The following is a 17722-nucleotide window of genomic DNA, read 5'->3' as shown; positions in this document are numbered from 1 at the left end:
TATTGAAAATCTCAAAAATTATGTAATGTCTAATTGCCATGCGAAAATGACTTTAGGAAGGGGGGGAGGGGGTGTTACAAATCCATTAAAAAAAAATATCAACATTTCGATATTGGTATATGCAATATGCGTCTCAAAGCGCTGATTACTGTCCTGGATTTTTTGGCTTCATTATGGCCTATTTTGTGAGGAAAAATTCGGTTATATATATTTTTTAAATTAAAATGTTACAGCAAACGATTTGCACAGGGAACTTTAATTTTCGGATTTTCTGCTGTTTTTATATTAAAATCCATTCCTAATTAAACTTATAAAAATTAACCCCTCTTACATAACAATTTGCATGCTAATGTTCGAATTTCAACTGACACGAATTATTATTATTATTTTGATCTTTTGTTGATATTGATTGATATAATTGTTACTGTATGAATATTCTAAATATATTACCAGGGTGAGGTGAGTTCAGATATGAAGGAGATGAGTGTTCTGTATTCTGGAAACTATAGTCCGGAACTAGCAGAAGATATTATGACAAGCAGTTCACTTTCAGTTGTATCAGAGGTAGAAACAGTATAATTATAATTATGTTCCAGCAGTTTTATTATTATTATGTTCCAGCAGTTTTATTATTATTATGTTTCAGCAGTTTATTTTAGAACTAAATCATTTGATATAATTGTTTCGAATTGATAGGATAGATTTTTCCTTGAATTTTTTTTTGTGGAAGTATTAAGAAATCTGATTTGATTTGGGTTTTACTACTTGTTGATAAATTAATTGATTGGTTGATTGATTTAATTATTACGATGATTTGATTTGGTTTGATTTGATAAATCCCATTGATTTGATGTTTTCATTGTTTTCATTAATCTAATTTAATTGTATTCATTTTAATTATAACTGATTGATTGATTTAATTGAATTTCATTGATATGATTATTTCTTCTACTTTTTTTGGTGGTTGATTGATTTGATTGATTTAAATTGATTTAAATTGATTTAAAAATTGATTTAAAAATTGATTTAAATTGATTTAAAAATTGATTTAAATTGATTTAAATTGATTTAAATTGATTTAAATTGGTTGATTGATTGATTGATTGATTAATTGTACTCCAGGAGAGTGAGATCTGGTCTGGAAATGAGAAGAGCTGGTGGTTTGGTTTACTTGAACTCGAGGATCTAGAATATGTTGATCCAGGCCGGGGTAGAGTCCTACAACAGCTTCACCAACTCAACTCAACTAAACTTCAGATTCTGGCGGATCAGGAACTATCTGATGATGAGAAGGTGGAGAAGGTAGGTTTGAGCAGATGGACGAATGCCCCCCTCCCCCTAGTGCATGTCCCTGTTTTGATCTTCTTTAAAAATCTATTTTGTCACCATTGATTCACATTTTTCAAGTATTTCTGGGTACTGCTGCCTCTATTTTAAATAATTTTAGGACTGAGTCCTATTAGCTATTTACTTCTTAGTAATAGTTTGTAATAAATTTTAGGAGTAAGTCCTTAAAATTATTTATAAAGCGATAAAAATCTTGAATTAAAGCCAGAAAATAGAGTGCTGACTTAACAACATGTGCAAATGATTGAACAATACAGAGTCCAGAAAAGTAGGCAAGTAGGGGCCTCTTTACGGGTTCCGAAGCTAGTAGCTGGCATATGCTAGGATGTCAAACAAAAAAAATTAGCCGAACATGATGGAAGATCCATGAACAAGAAGAAAATGGAGAACTAGCCATATATAAATGTCAAAATACTTGCATCTACTATCATCTAATTAATTTTAGAAAATTGTTTAAATTTAAAAAAAATTTAAATTATGTTTTTTAAACAAGTTGGTGGAGAAATGATTTCACAACCCCAACCGGATAAATTTTGTTTTAGCGAAGTTTGTACTAACTTTGAAATCTGTTTTTTTTTAACCTTGTTTTAATCTAACATAATTTCAAATGGAAATAATTTTATTTTCATAAAACATTCTTTTACTTTTTACTTTGAGATCTGTTTGTATAAACCTTGTTTTTATAATTTCAAATGAAAATTATTTTGTTTTCATAAAACGTTCTTTATCTTTTATTTTTAGTCTTTTTGAAAATTGAAACATTCTTTAATGTTTCATTTTGTTTTCGATAACATGTTTTTTAACATATTTTTATTTTCATATTTTTACAAAATACAATTTTTAAGCAACATGTTTTAATGCAAATAATCATTTAAGACTAATATGCAGTTCTGAAGACAGCTAATAAACATATTGTTGTTTTTTAGATTAACAGTTTAACTCTTGATGGCGCCAACATAGAGGATCTTGGACTCACCTTCACTTATAGTCCTTCCAGTGGAGTTTATGGATTCAAGGTATATCCGCTAAAAAGCTGAATTTCAGATTCATCCTAACTAAAAAAAAGACTTCTTAATAAATTGTTCGGCAACATGGATGCTGTTGGGAAACCTTTAGATTTGATTTGAAAGTTTGTTTGTTTTGTTATTACAATTGTGTACTGTCCTATAACACCCTAAGGGAGACATTTTTACATAAATATAAACATTAGGTTGTGTCTCATGGAGTACAAAATAGGTTCGGATATATTGCTAAATCTGAGGAGTATTTATTACAACGTGATGTATTAGGAAAGCTGAGGAAATATGTTGATATATTGCTACAATTACAGTTATTGTTAACATTAACAAGACCTGAAGGTTCGGCCTCTGCAATAAATATATAAACTTAGTGGCATTTTTCATAGAACCAATTTCTACGCTGTCATTTGATCCGAAACTTTCTTTAATTTAACATTAAGAAAATAGTTCTTGAGTGAAAACTTATTTTCAACAAATGAAAAAAACCTTTTTTATATTTTGCGTGTTTTCCAGAGAAATAAAAAATGAAAAAATTTTTATTAAACACATTATATTTACAACATTGTTAGTAATTTATTGTGTTCTAGGATGTTGAACTAAAGAGTGGAGGAGACGAGGAGGAGGTTACTATACATAACCTTGATGAGTTTATTGACAGAACTCTAGACTGGTGTTTTCATAGAGGGATATCCAGGCAGCTGGAGGCATTCAGAGCAGGGTTAGTTTATTTATTTAATAGAGGGATATCCAGACAGCTGGAGGCATTCAGAGCAGGGTTAGTTTATTTATTTAATAGAGGGATATCCAGACAGCTGGAGGTATTCAGAGCAGGGTTAGTTTATTTATTTAATAGAGGGATATCCAGACAGCTGGAGGCATTCAGAGCAGGGTTAGTTTATTTATTTAATAGAGGGATATCCAGCAGTTGGAGGCATTCAGAGCAGGGTTAGTTTATTTATTTAATAGAGGGATATCCAGGCAGCTGGAGGCATTCAGAGCAGGGTTAGTGTATTTATTTAATAGAGGGATATCCAGACAGCTGGAGGCATTCAGAGCAGGGATAAGTTATTTGATAATCACATGGTTAGCTGGTGCATCGTACTATGTTGCTGTTGTGCGCGAGTGGAGAAAGTTTACGCCGTTAAGCCCCCACTACCTCGACTTCTATATACACTGACACAGCCACAATTTTATTTCCTATTTTCACGCAATCAATCTTTTGAGAAAAATTACGTCATTGACTTTTTTTGTCTGATAAATGATTTATAGTGTTATAAATGATTGTTAATGATAATTTTGTGCAAAATTTCACAAAATCCTATTTTCAAATTAGTTTAATTATTTTAATCGTGATTTATTCTAGGTTTTGTACCGTATTTCCAATGGAAAAGCTGGGATCATTCAGTCCTAATGAGGTAATAATAATCTATAAACAAATACTAACATTAAATACAGTTTTAATAGAGTGTTAACCAGTTTAAAGCAGAATAAAGGTCGTCTTTGTTTAATCTTTTCAATAAACATTTATTTTGTATATTGGTGACTATTATATTAGGAATTTTTTAACCTCGAAAAATTAAAAGACTTCCTTTCTGGAAACTTTTGAAATGGTTTAACCGACTTAAATCGATTCTCGTTAATTCAATCCCTTTTTCTAGTAAAGGTTGAAAGTTCAAGTCTTGTGCCTTTGCACGATCATTTAGTTTTATCTGTCTGTAATCCTGGAATCAATTTTAATATTACAAATCTAAAAAGATGAAACTCGCTTAAATCTTAATTTAGTAAATTCACTTCAAGTTTGGAGAGTGGAAAGTAAGACATCCATTCAAGTCTGATTTGATTTTTTTTTAAACCCTCTTCATTTAGTTTTTATTTGGAGTTTACAAAACCTAGTTCAATTTCATCTCATTTTTAAGTTTCAATTAAAATCCGTAACTTGTATATTTTTTGTTCTCAAACACTTTCTCACGTTCCCAGCATTTTTTTAAACTGCTGAGCTAGTCCAGATTAAGAAATTTCCGCTGGGATTTCTACAAAACTTCAAAACATTATTATTTTTGTTTAATAGTTCTAAACTGTTGAATAAGATTGACATTGCAGTTTTACTAAATTCTGCGAAAAAAAAATGTTTTTATTGCACATTTTTACCCAACTGATTATATAATATTTCAACTCTGCCTTATCATCATTCTGGATAAAAGACGTATTTTGCAAAAACAAAGAATATTTTTTGCTTTGTAAAATTCACATTTTTTATTAAATTGCAAGTGACTAAATTTAAAGTGGGCATACATGATTCACAACGGTACCCTTGCAAACCTTAGTCTAAGCAATAATACACTTGTTTTACTATCTTAAATAATGATAATTTTTAACTGTGGTTTAATGCGTCAGAAACAAGGAATGAAATGTACTAAATTCAGCACGTTTAAAGGGACTGTAAAGGAAAAATGAAATACAGACGGAGACACGTGACAATAATACTGCACTGCCATTGGTGGGAGTTCTGGTTACGTGATACGGACGTATAAATATTATCAATTATTTCTAATAAAGATGTAAAAATATTAAATTTAAATAATAATAGGAGCAAACCTAAGTTTCTCAGGCTCCTCTGGGATATCGTCGTTTTCTGATTGGTTCCATATTGGCTGAATATGATCTGATTAAACCTGCCATTTTATACAATAATTTATATAAAGTCATAATCAGAAAGACCCGGAATTAATAATTAATCAGACGACTTCACAATCTAATTTTACAAATATTAATGAAACGATAATTGCAAATAGTCCTAGTCCTCCCAATTCCAAAATGTGGTCTGCCTTTATTGTTAGTTTTATATCACCAAAGATATATATGTAAGTCGTCTGATTAGCTCGCAATTAATATCCGGGTCTTACTGGTTATGACTTTACAGAAATTTTCGTATGAATTTTACACAGTTTTATATCAATTTCTCGAGACAGGAACATTATAAAGAACTCTTATGGGTCTCGATCAACTCCTTAAATGCTTAGGTTTCAGCCTATACCCCCTTCCTTTTTCCTTTACAGTCCCTTTAGAGAAAGAAAAACGAGGATATTTTCTGATTGGTGTTAACTGCTTAGATTAAGGTGTAGCGGGTCCCTGCATTAATAGGACATGCAGCTCTTTAAATTCGGGGGTCTGTTGAAATCAGTGTCGGATCCGTTGGATCCGCCAGATTTTAGCTTCCTGGATCCGGGTCTGCAAATATATGCAGATCCAGGGATCCGGATCCATGTGGCAAAATATTAACCGAAAACTGTCAAAAAAGAAATGTACTCAAACTCCAAAACTGTTGAAAAAAGGGAATTAAAAAAATTTCCTGATCTCTGAATGGTTCATCAAGTTCTAGCATAAAAATAAGCAAAAAAAAAGAAGAAAAATAATTTGACAATTCTGATTTGTTGAAAAATCAGTAGATCTTAAAGAAATGTTCATGACCTGGATCCGGATCCATTTTTTTCCCAGTGGGATCCAGAATCTGGATCCGCATCAAAATTAAATGGATCCTAAGCACTGGTTGAAATTACAGTAACAGATGACAACATTATTGTTTCTTTGAGTTTCAAAAATAATATTTCTTAGGTTCGAACCATGATTTGTGGAGACCAGTCCCCAGTATTCACAAGAGAAGATGTACTCAAGTACACTGAACCTAAACTGGGGTACACTAAGGATTCACCAGGATTTATTAGGTAATAGTACATTACTAGAGAACATGTACTCTAGTACACTGAACCTAAACTAGGGTACACTAAGGATTCACCAGGATTTATTAGGTAATAATACACTACTAGAGAACATGTACTCTGTACATTAAACTTAAACTAGGGTACAGAACGGATCACCAGGATTTTTTAGGTAATAGTACAATTTTAGAGAGAGAAGGTGTACTCAAGTACACTGAAACTAAACCAGGGTACGGATCACCAGAATTTATTAGGTAATAGTACAATACTAGAGAAGATGTACTTTATTACACTCGTCTAAAATTAAGGATGCATCAAATACAAAATATGTATTTCATAGCAATGAATGTTTGAAAGCTCTAATTTGACTTTTTTTCAAACAATCCAAGAATTTAAGTATTTTAGATCAATATTTCGATAGATAATCAGTTGCATTCAAGTCTGAATAAAATTTTATTTTTAAGTTACATTTACCTGATATAATTTGATGTACTCAAGCTAGAATATAAATGATTCTGAGTCAAGTTTTTGCTGGCCTTGGCAATTCCATTCTCTGCTTAGTTCAGACTTATTTTTAAACCTACCAGATTATCATTATTATTAGTATTATTATTAGTATTATTATTAGAAATAGTAGCAGTAGTATAGTATCATTAGTATAAAGATTTCAAACAAACTGTTCATTTGCCAAACTTATGTAGGTATGCAATTTCTGTAGATTTGCATTACTTAAGCTGATCTCACGTGGATTTAACGGTTCTGTCAATATTTCAGAAAGCTGTGACTTTTGAGAACATGTTGACCAAATAAACATAATTTTTTAGCGGTTTTTCTTTAATACTTTTTTGTCGGCATATACATTTTGTATGAAAAGGTATAGAATTAACAAATCCGTAAGTTTAGGATTGTCGAATAATAGACCAAAACACGTTTGATTTCAAATATAAGAAACCTAATGCTGCTCACTCTGGTAAGTCCGGGGTGAGCTGTTTTATCCATGTGAAATAAAATATTGTTCATCTTTTTTATTCGTTTTGAATTTTCATGAGAGAAACAAATCTCAAGAACTGAATTGGGTCAACCCAGACCGAAATATATTTGTGGAACTAACGCCTACTTTATTTAATCTAGGAAATCTAGGAGGTTTGGATCAGCAACACCGAATTTTAATTTGTTCATATTGTTCATATTGTTTATTTTGTCCATTTTGTTCAATTTTTCATCTTTTTTATTATTATTATTAAGGTTTATGAATGTGTTGGTGGATATGAACAGTGAGGAGAGGAAGGCGTTCCTACAGTTTACTACAGGGTGCTCCTCCCTTCCACCAGGAGGCCTGGCAAACCTTCATCCTAGGTTAACCATATATAGAGTAGACATAAAGAGAAACATGAATTAAATAGGATATTTTACAGATAGGACATTGGTTTAGAAAACATGACTTTGAAGGACATTATACTTTTTTTTAAATTGTTTTTTTTATATAATAAAGTAGTTGATGGTCGTAACAATTAAACAGGGTGCTCAGACGTCTGCACACACCCTGTCACAGTTCTTGTTTTACATCATTTTTTTCACTTCACTTCTTGTTTTTCAATTTGCTTCCTTGTGGTGCAACTACGATCATGTTCTTGATTAAATTTTGCAAAGAACATTATATAGATACGATAATGCCTTCTATAGGACATTTCATATTTGGGACAATTCCTTTAAATTACATGGTTAGAAGCTATGATTGGCTATCTGGCAGAATGTTGAGTGTACCATCGTGATAGGTCTAAGCTGAAAAATATCAAAATCACAATTAAAATAGCAACTTAAACATTTACTTTACGGGACCTATCACAAAGCTATCTCTTTCCTGAATCATTAAATTCATGTGGCTAGTAGTAAGTCTCTTTAACTCTGATTGATTTATTGTTCATTGTCTAGGTTAACTGTGGTTCGGAAAGTAGATGCAGGGGATGGAAGTTTTCCCTCTGTAAATACCTGCGTTCATTATCTAAAGGTAAATTTGTACATAGTTTTTTTTATATATTTTGCATTTTTTAAAGTGGGAAATAAAGAAAATAATGTTTACACGAAGTTGAGTATATTTAGATTCTGGCCAATTTTGTTCCTTATCTAGAAAAATTTGGGATATTCTTGTATTTTTGAAAATATTATAAATAATTAAGAACGATAAATTGTTTTTTTATTGCGTATTGTTTCGCCTAAATTGTAATTTTATGGTTTCGTTATTTTTTACAATTTTTTCAGCTTCCTGACTATTCGAGTGAAGAAGTGCTGAAGGAACGATTAATGGCCGCAACTATGGAGAAGGGATTCCATCTCAACTAATCAGCTGATTTCTTCAAGATCATCTAATGTTTTCAAGATCAGCTAATTTCTTCAAGCTCAGTTGATGTTTTTAAGATAACCTGATTTCTGAAAGATCAGCTGTTGTCTTCAAGATCAGCTGTTGTCTGCAAGATCAGCTGTTATCTTTAAGATCATTTGTTGCCTTTTTCTGAAACAGCTGAGTTAAAGAGATTTGTAATTTCGATTTTCTTGGTTTTTGTTTATTCACACCTTGTATTTTATTCCCGTATTAAGACTTAGTTAGAACTAAACCTTATTCCTGTAAAACTGCACGTGACAGCTGTGCTCGTTTCATGTTGTAAGAACATTATTTAATGTGATATAATTTTTCATAATAAACCAAAATTTAAAAATTTAATTTTTTTTATCAAAACCATTTCAGCACGCATACTGCATACTGCATATTTTTCGTAGAATTTAACTTTTAAGGTTTGAAAGAAGAAAAAATAGGAAAAAGTTAAATATTTTTACCACGTGAGACATGCGTCTACTTTTCCTCGAGAAGTCTGAGATCTGTATTGAAGCAGAGGCGTAACTATAACTGTTTCACCTGTAGGACCATTTTAGTTTACATCGACCTACAGAGATTCTCAAACTCCACACCAAGAGTTCTAATTAAATAACAACGTTATTTATTTATTATTGAATTGTTAGATTTCAATAACATTAATTTTCACAAATTGTTCAGTGTTCTTTATTATGTGAAATTGATCTACCTTTCGGGACTTGAAGGCTTGACAAAGTCCAGGTTGAGCACAGCAGTTTACACTGTACTAAAGGGTAGGTTTCCAGCACTGGTTTCAGTTTTCTATAGAAGTTACTTATAGAAAACCGTGGTGTATTTTTGTATGCATAATTAGAAAATACATTTTAGATTTAATACCTATTTAATCCAAGTTTCGGCAGAAACGCAGCCTCTACTTAGATCTGTTAAAAAGGGTTTGTATTAAAATCTTTTTAAATGCATTTTTTACAAATGTACAATTTTTACAGCTTATAAACTCATTCCTATATATATTCCAGGTACGAAGATTGTGATAGGTTTATACATCCTAATCACATACTTGTAGTCCAACTACGCGCTTTAAACTTTCTCATTCCTTCTGAAAAAGATTTCAGAAATTAATATTTTCTTTAATGAAAGTTTTTTAAATATAGGATAAATATTGTTTAAATATTGGCTAAGTATCTTTTAGATAAAATCCATATAAAATTCATGGTTCTGAATATAAAATGTTTATGATTTCAGACAGTAAACTCAAAAGTTTTACATTTAAGTTTTAAGAATGAATTTTCATTTAAATAGTTTTGAAGATTTTTTGAGTAAATATTTACTTTGACAATTAAACAAGATCAAATATAATCAGGTTGAATCTTGCTTCTATATCTTCAATCTTCAGGTCTTGAATCATCTATAGGATCATCCGAAGGGTTTACCGAATCGTCTTCAACCTATACAGTAAAATTTACAATGCTATCCCATTTGAACTACTGCCGTTTGAACTATTGTTCGTTTGAACTACTGCACGTGGTACCACGTGAATAGTTAAAATGAACAATAGTTCAAATGAGTTTATTTAATGCTCATCTGAACTATTTTCAGTTCATTTGAATTATTGTTTATTTGAACTGTTAATATCATATATGAAATAAACAAAAAATAGTTCAAATGAACATAAAAAATAGTTGAAATGGACATAAAAATAGTTGAAATGAACAAAACAATAGTTGAAATGGACATAAAAATAGTTGAAATAAAAATAAAAATAGTTCAAATGAACAAAAACATAGTTCAAATGAACAAAAAATAGTTTAAATGAACAAAAAAAATAGTTAAAATGGACAAAAAAATAGTTCTAATGGACATAAAAATAATTCAAATGAACATAAAAATAGTTCAAATGAACATAAAAATAGTTCAAATGGACAAAAAAATAGTTCAAAATGGACATAAAAATAGTTAAAATGAACATAAAAATAGTTGAAATGAACATAAAAATAATTCAAATAGACATAAAAATATTGGCCAGCCATAGCAAACATTTAAATGAACGAAGAGCTTTATTATATAAATTACAATTGAACTCCTACTTTTTCAAGTCTAATTATTTTCTGGACCTCTCTCCTTTTTTCATCTATAGGATTCAAGTTTAAGTTGAGTTTTTCATTTTCAAAAATTTCTTTTACTATATCTAGTTTAAATTCTAATTATTAATAACAAAACATTATAATGAAATGTCAATTATTTAGAAACAATACTTTTTTCTTCTAGTTTTGTTTGAAGAAGAGATAATTGCAAGGTAATAGGACTGTATGTGTACCTTTAAAGCATCTTATGCTTATGCCTGATATCCAAGAAGCCAAATGTTTTGAATTTACAGTTCAAATTTTGCCCCCCCCCCCCTAGGAGCTTCTAGGGGTGGGGGATTTTGCGCTTTCCGCAAATTTTGCCCCCCCAGATTTATTTCTGTATATGCCCTTGTATATCTTAATCTCTTCCTCCAATATATCATACCTAACATAATCTACATAATGTTAATTTTTTATAATCAACAACCTTTCACCAACACAACCATCAATATGATAAGAATTTCCTATAAATATCAAAAATCTTTTATTTTCACGGCCAATATTATAAATACACCTGTTTTAATATAGATCATTAATATTATCATTAATATTAGATGTTTGTACTTCTGCTTAGCAGGTGCCTATAGGGATTGTGAGTACAAATTCACGTTAGAATGTACAAATTCCAAGTCATAGGTTAATAAACTTTATAGTACGTTAAATTTAGCTTTTAAATACACCCACATATTGATTTACAAGGTAATTCATTCATATTTGCAACATACACTATAATACTTACTAGTCATCAAGAATGTAATGCAAGGAATGTTAATTGCAGTTGCGTGTACTCTGCGTACATATTGAAACCAGTTCTTTCTGGGCGGAATTTGTAAACAAGAATAGATGCATCAGTGTTAGTTTAGTGTTCGAGGCTATAGATGTAAATAGCCCCAAAATCAAAATTTGGGTTATATGTCATTTTTTCCGTGCGTCTGTGCGCCTTCCAAAATTAAATAAAACAAGTTCAATTTCAGTCACATCTTTCATCTTTGTTAAAAAGTTTTTCTATCCATTAAGTATTGCATATTGAAATCCACAATTGAAAATATGCAATTGTCTACTATAAAAAGAAAGATATCAAATAAAAGTCTTTGGAAGTGGATACCGCATTAAATCAAGTAAACTTCAACGTTTTGTCTTGTCGGCGGCCTTTAAAGTTAAAATGTTAACTTTCACAAAATTAAAAGATTTTAAAAATATACGAATTCTTTAGCTAAACTTGACTTCGCAATCAATTCAGTGGGAAAAGAAATAAACTGCACATTGTCAGTATCTAAAAAGCGTTTGCAAGAGGAGGACGGAATTTAGGTGATGAATCATTGAGTTCTATGTTTATTTTGTCACTGATATGCTAAAGAATTAGTATTTCTTTCGAAGTATCTCAAATTCTCAAAATGAAGAGAGAAATAGATTTACATAAATAAATTTAGGACCGGCAAAATTTCATAACATCTTTCAAAGGCACTCTCTGAACAAAGGATCCCGCTCATAAGTCCTCTTTCATAAATTTGGAACGAACTGTTTCAAAAGGTTTCTCTGATTAGAATATTTCTTTCAGGAAAATTTCTGTCAAGAATGGCAGTTAACAGATCGACAAATACGACCTTCAAACATTGTTTATTCATTTCTATACTATTTGAACATATATCTAATTAGAATTAAGAAATAGTAGAATTCAATTCAATTAAAACCAAAATGTGCCGTTCTTAAACTTCAATGAATTAGATTTTTTATTTCGTTTTTTATCTAATAATTTTTAAAATTAATTTTATTGCAAATCTGGTGTATGAAAAATCTAAAACCTACGACGAGGTCACGAGACAATTAATATTTCTATGACTTTTTTCATTTTATGGATTTCAGAAGTTTTATGTAGAATATATATGTATATATATATACATTTTGCATTTTTTCGCGATTTCGCGGAAAATAATTTTGCGAATAAATTCCGGAAAACCAAAAGTTTTGTAGCTGCAACAATTAAAAAACTTGCAAATCTGGTGTATGAAAAATCTAAAACCTACGACGAGGTCACGAGACAATTAATATTTCTATGACTTTTTTCATTTTATGGATTTCAGAAGTTTTATGTAGAATATATATGTATATATATATACATTTTGCATTTTTTCGCGATTTCGCGGAAAATAATTTTGCGAATAAATTCCGGAAAACCAAAAGTTTTGTAGCTGCAACAATTAAAAAACTTGCCTGGGCAAAAAAAAACTTTGGATTTTTTTTTATTTTTGCATTTTTTCGCGAAACAGAATAAAGAAAAATTTCAAGAAAAAGGTTTAGCAAAACGATTAGGCATTTGAATATCGTTCGTTTTTTAAGACTTTTCAGATTTTTAAAAGGTCCAACAAAATATTTTAAGTTTTACAAATTTCAAAACTGTTTTTTCTAAATATTTGCTCATCTTACACTATTGTATAATTTTCACCCTGAGAGAAGGTATTTGCATGAACGAACCAAATAAACGATCATTTTTTTTACTTTTTTGGTTCGTTTTTTAGTTCGTTTTTTGGTTTGTTTAAAGTTCCTTTAAATCTTTTTAATTTGAACTGGCGCGCATGCACTCTTAAAGTACGCAGAACGCATGCTTGCGTTANAACATTTAAGAAAGTTATTTTCAATTCCTTACTTTTATTTTTCAGATGATGAAGGTTATCTAAACGAAGTTTGATCGAAGAGTCCCTTTAAAATTACGTTACATAGTATACATTGTCTTTAAAATTACATTACATAGTACAGTCCCTTTAATTCTTTTCAATCTGAAACCAATAATCTGAACTGGCGCGCATGCACTCTTAAAGTACGCAGAACGCATGCTTGCGTTATTTAGGAGAAGAGTGGAGGGCCTATAGAGCGGGGTTATAGGCCTCATTCAAGGGGGGAATGGCATGGATTTACTGCATCCCTCTGCACCAGTAAGGGGGGAGGGGGGACGGGCCGGCCCGGGAAAGGTCACCAACCTCTAAATTGCAGAAATGTTGCAAAACTCGGGAGAGGTCTCCTCCGTTAGTTTGCAAAATTTAATTAGCAGAAGTTTTTTACAAATCATCTAATTTATCTTTTTAATTAATATTTTTCTAATTCAAGAAACTATATTCAGACCTCAAAACTATTAAGTTTGCAATTCTTTTTGCACTGTTAGTCTAAGGAGTAATGGGCCACAATACTGTATTATTTATTTCCAACTATTCATTATGATTTGCACATTCCAGAACTGTTTTGCCCGCAGGTCTCACATGCAGATACTCAGTCCCGAAAAACAAAAACATAAATTTAAGAAAAATGAAACAATTCCGTTTCGTTCCTTTCAAAATCTTAAAACTTTTAAACTTTTATTGCGAACTGATCAAACTTAAATCTGAACTTTAAGATTTTAGAAAGTACATGTGTATTACTATTTACAAATAAAAATTTCCTTTAATGTGATGTTATGCTTGCCATCTAAAATTTAAAGTGTTTACGTTATCATGAAACCAAGAGAGCAAACTTTTTTTGCGAAAATAATCCTTTATTTATTTACAGCAATCTACAACTTTTGAGATTGGAATATATTTCTTCATTTTTTATATACACGGTATGATGGTATCTTATAATGAGAGGCAATTTCAAAAACCTGTTCAGTTTTTTCCATGGGTTTTTAGGTTTAATTTTTACTTTATAGATAAATAACTTTAGCAGTAAATTCATTGAAAAATGTAAAGTCTAATTTTATCTGACTAATTTTTCCAACAAATGTCACAAATTTTTGATAAAATCTCTTTACAGAGTGAATTTTAAATTTTTAACGGCGCCCTGTATATTACGTTGACAGAATCATTTTTCATTTTTTCTTTTCATTAAAATTTGTTAACAGTCTGAAAATGTAAACCTCTGTATTCTGATTTTCCAACATTTGTGGAATATATCTGGTTTCTCTCAGTAATAAATCAATATTTTATGGAATTTATTGGATGTTGTAAATCATTGAAAATAATTTACAGGATAAAACAACCTGAGACAATTTTATTGAATATTCTACCGTTTATCAAATGTCGATCAAAATTAGGTGAAATATTTCATTTTATAGGTACCTTTAACTTTTACCAATGAACAATGTAAAAAATCGTTCTAAAAAAATTAAGAAAGGTAATGAACACCCTTAAAGTGAAACTTTCACATTTTTAACAGAAAATAAAATAACTCTAAAATATATTTTAACTTATTAACTTAGTTAAACAAAAATTCCGTTTAACAATCAAAATGGTGAGGCTAAAAGTGCCGAAATTATTTTAAAAACTTGCAGTTTTCATATGAAACCTTAACTAAAATAGAATAATTATCTAAATTGATAGTGAACATGTCTTAGAAATATTTTTTGACCTTAGGATGAATTTGTCAATTTTTCAATGGGTTTTATACGTTCATACCTAAATCTCAGCAATTATAAAAATAAATTAATTATAAAAATTAAATCAATTATTCAATTGAAAAGCTAAATATCTGGAGCATTTCACTAGAAAACCACATTTTATTAATTCTGTCGATGTCTCCGAAGTTCAGGGTTTAACTGTAGGACGTGAATCATTCTGAAGTCTAAAGCTTAAATGTTTTCTCCCTATAGGCAACTTTAAGAATAAAACGAAAAGAATTGTTTTTACAACATATATTTTCAAGTTTTCCATAAAACTTAACATAAATAAAATTTACAAATATTTTTCTTACAACAACTATATAGTTGAAATTTTAAAATTTCCCATTTCCTAAACAAAAACATTTTTATCAGATCTTAAAAATTTCCTAAAAGCGAAAAAAAAATGTGAATCTACATGGAAGGTTCGGATGTTTTTTTCTATTTTTTTTTAAATCGCGTCAAAGATGACTTTTTTTTGAAAATTTAAAAAGTTCTACATAAATCATAGTTCAGTACACACCAATGGTTTTATTTACTACAAGTCTGCTACATAAATTTTTTTTATATTTAGAACAAAACATTTTATATATTTATTTTATAGATTTTTATGATTATGCTCAGTACAGTGGGCCACAGAGAGCATGAGAGATGGCATTTAAGATCTTTATCTGTAGATTCAAGCGAGATCATTTTATATCACAAAATATAATTGTAAACAATTTTACCAACAATATCGATCAATTTTATCTAGATAATATTAGAACTAAATGTTTGAAAGGAACTGAGTTTTTGTCACAAACTCAAATTTTCTAATCCCTATATCTTTATAATCTGATGATGTAAACCCTTGATATTTCAAACTTGGATTATTTGGTCTAACAATATTCATTGTTTGAAATATCAAAGGTTTACAACATTGGGTAACAAAGATATAGAGATTAGAGAAGTAGAGTTTGTGACAAAAACTCAGTTCCTTTATAATTTTTGTCATATTTTTGATATTGCAAAAAATAGTTTGGATTTGTAATTTTTGAGAAATTGAATAAAATCAAAGCATGACATTTAAAGCTAACAAAATACAATATTATTCAACCGATTTTAACATTTAAATTTAAGATTCGTCACTCGATCAGATCGTTGAATAATAAATACTTTTTACAATTCTTCTAAATTTATATCTTTCCAATAATACGTTTTGAGATCGGTACGCTGATTTTGAAATTTAAGAACAAAAAACAAGTAAAATCTCCAAAAAAATTGCTTATATACAAGCAACTTGGAGCACTCCGAAATCTTTTAAGGTTCATGGTTTTACTCTTTCAGGAGAAGGAGAATGATAAAAAATGTATTAATTAGGGCTCTATATGTTTCATATGTGTTAATTTCTAAATTGCACTAAAATGGGGGGGGGGGTTCAAAGAACATGCAGAAACTGGGGGGTTGGCACAACTTCCCCCCCCCCGGGAAAAATGTCCTTAGTTTACAATTTAAGCAATAGGACTCTTACAGTGACCATCTAGGAACCGTCAACAATTTACAAGGTGTTCCTATAAACATGGGAATTAAAAGACGACTTGAAAGTCGTCTTAGATTTCTGATAATTAATGCATAGTTAAAGAAAATATAAAAACGAAGCTGTACGTCTTTCAAGCTTTTTGTATCTCGTGTCTTAAAATGAAGAATATGTTAGATATTAAGACAAATTGGATTTATTAAATAAATTGAAATTTGCAAATAGTTTGTTATATCTCCGCCAATTTCGAATATACAAAAATAGTAGACCAAACTTTGAAAATCTCAAGACCAGGTGTTTTCGATATGAGATGTGTTTAAACTGGAATACTACAATAATTGTGTTCATGAAAAAATTCCGCATGGATCGAAGACGATTTAAAAGTCGTCACTTAGTTCCCATGTTTAATGGGACACCTTGTATGTTCATGGACGAATTCCTCTTATCTTCGTCAGAAGAGAATTGAATTATACAACACTGGACTGCTGTACGGACTGGTAGACGTTTTTAGATCGTCCGCTGAGACGAACAACAAAATCCTTCCGTAGATCTATATCCAGGACAAAGCAAAGTAGAGGCCTAAAAACATGCTGGAAGGTTGCTAGGAGGGAGAAGAGGGATTGTAGGACAGCTAGAATCCAGGAGGTTCTGGTAGTCACATCAAAACTACTCACATCTATACTATGCCTGAAATATATACTTATACAAATTTCAACATTTAAAAGATTTATCAGTAAATTTTTGTTGCTTTCATTATTTTCTGGAAAAACCAATATCTATATAAATACAGATGTATCTCTGTTTGTCTGTCTGTTTGTTTGTTTGTCCGATCATAACTCAGGAATCCCTGGACCGATTTGCCTCAAATTTTGATTGGGTAACTCGAGAGACCATGTTTGAGATTCTAAGTTGAGGCGGGTAAACGGTGGGACTAAATATGACTCTTCTGGGCCACGCTGGGTTCCCAAGCTAGTATGGGATAATTCAAACCAACTTTTTGAAAATGTTAAAATCTGAAAGGGATCCTATAATGAACATTAGTGTTACATATTGTTTGGAATTGTACATTCGTGTTTGTATTGAAAGATTAACATGTCAAAAACAATTTCATTTTTTTTATCAATATTGTTATTTTTATAAGAAAAGAAAAACACACTGTGATATTTGACACAAGATAAAATTGAACACATTTTATTTCCATTTTTATTTTATATTTTAACTTATTAACTTA

At 30.2% G+C, this 17722-nt stretch overlaps 2 protein-coding genes and 1 long non-coding RNA gene across 7 annotated transcripts in view; 1 reads left to right on the top strand and 2 right to left on the bottom strand.

The window, feature by feature from the left end:
• LOC111695769 (E3 ubiquitin-protein ligase HECTD1) overlaps positions 1–8801 on the top strand; it is a 33472-nt gene extending 24671 nt beyond the window's left edge. For all 5 annotated transcript variants that reach the window (XM_023465204.1, XM_023465203.1, XM_023465206.1 and 2 more), the window contains 9 exons: positions 454–564; positions 1123–1302; positions 2274–2363; positions 2954–3084; positions 3730–3781; positions 5979–6088; positions 7328–7438; positions 8015–8090; positions 8342–8801. In XM_023465204.1, the coding sequence (XP_023320972.1) occupies positions 454–564; positions 1123–1302; positions 2274–2363; positions 2954–3084; positions 3730–3781; positions 5979–6088; positions 7328–7438; positions 8015–8090; positions 8342–8422 (942 nt within the window). In that variant the 3' untranslated portion in view covers positions 8423–8801. The remainder of the gene's footprint in view (positions 1–453; positions 565–1122; positions 1303–2273; positions 2364–2953; positions 3085–3729; positions 3782–5978; positions 6089–7327; positions 7439–8014; positions 8091–8341) is intronic.
• A 195-nt stretch (positions 8802–8996) lies between these two features.
• LOC111695768 (uncharacterized) lies at positions 8997–9356 on the bottom strand. The gene is made up of 3 exons (XR_002763935.1): positions 9327–9356; positions 9160–9251; positions 8997–9054 (listed from the first exon to the last, which is right to left on the bottom strand). It is a non-coding gene; the product is annotated as an uncharacterized LOC111695768 (long non-coding RNA).
• A 6544-nt stretch (positions 9357–15900) lies between these two features.
• The window catches only part of LOC111695758 (uncharacterized), a gene marked incomplete at its 5' end in the record, with an annotated part of 4969 nt that continues 3147 nt past the window's right edge, over positions 15901–17722 (bottom strand). The window contains 1 exon segment of the mRNA XM_023465184.1: positions 15901–17178. Within this exon segment, the coding sequence (XP_023320952.1) occupies positions 16959–17178 (220 nt within the window).

This window comes from Eurytemora carolleeae, unplaced genomic scaffold (genome assembly GCF_000591075.1).
Source record: "Eurytemora carolleeae unplaced genomic scaffold, Eaff_2.0 scaffold87, whole genome shotgun sequence".
Taxonomy (NCBI): domain Eukaryota; kingdom Metazoa; phylum Arthropoda; class Copepoda; order Calanoida; family Temoridae; genus Eurytemora; species Eurytemora carolleeae.
This window is presented reverse-complemented; position numbering and strand designations above follow the sequence as displayed.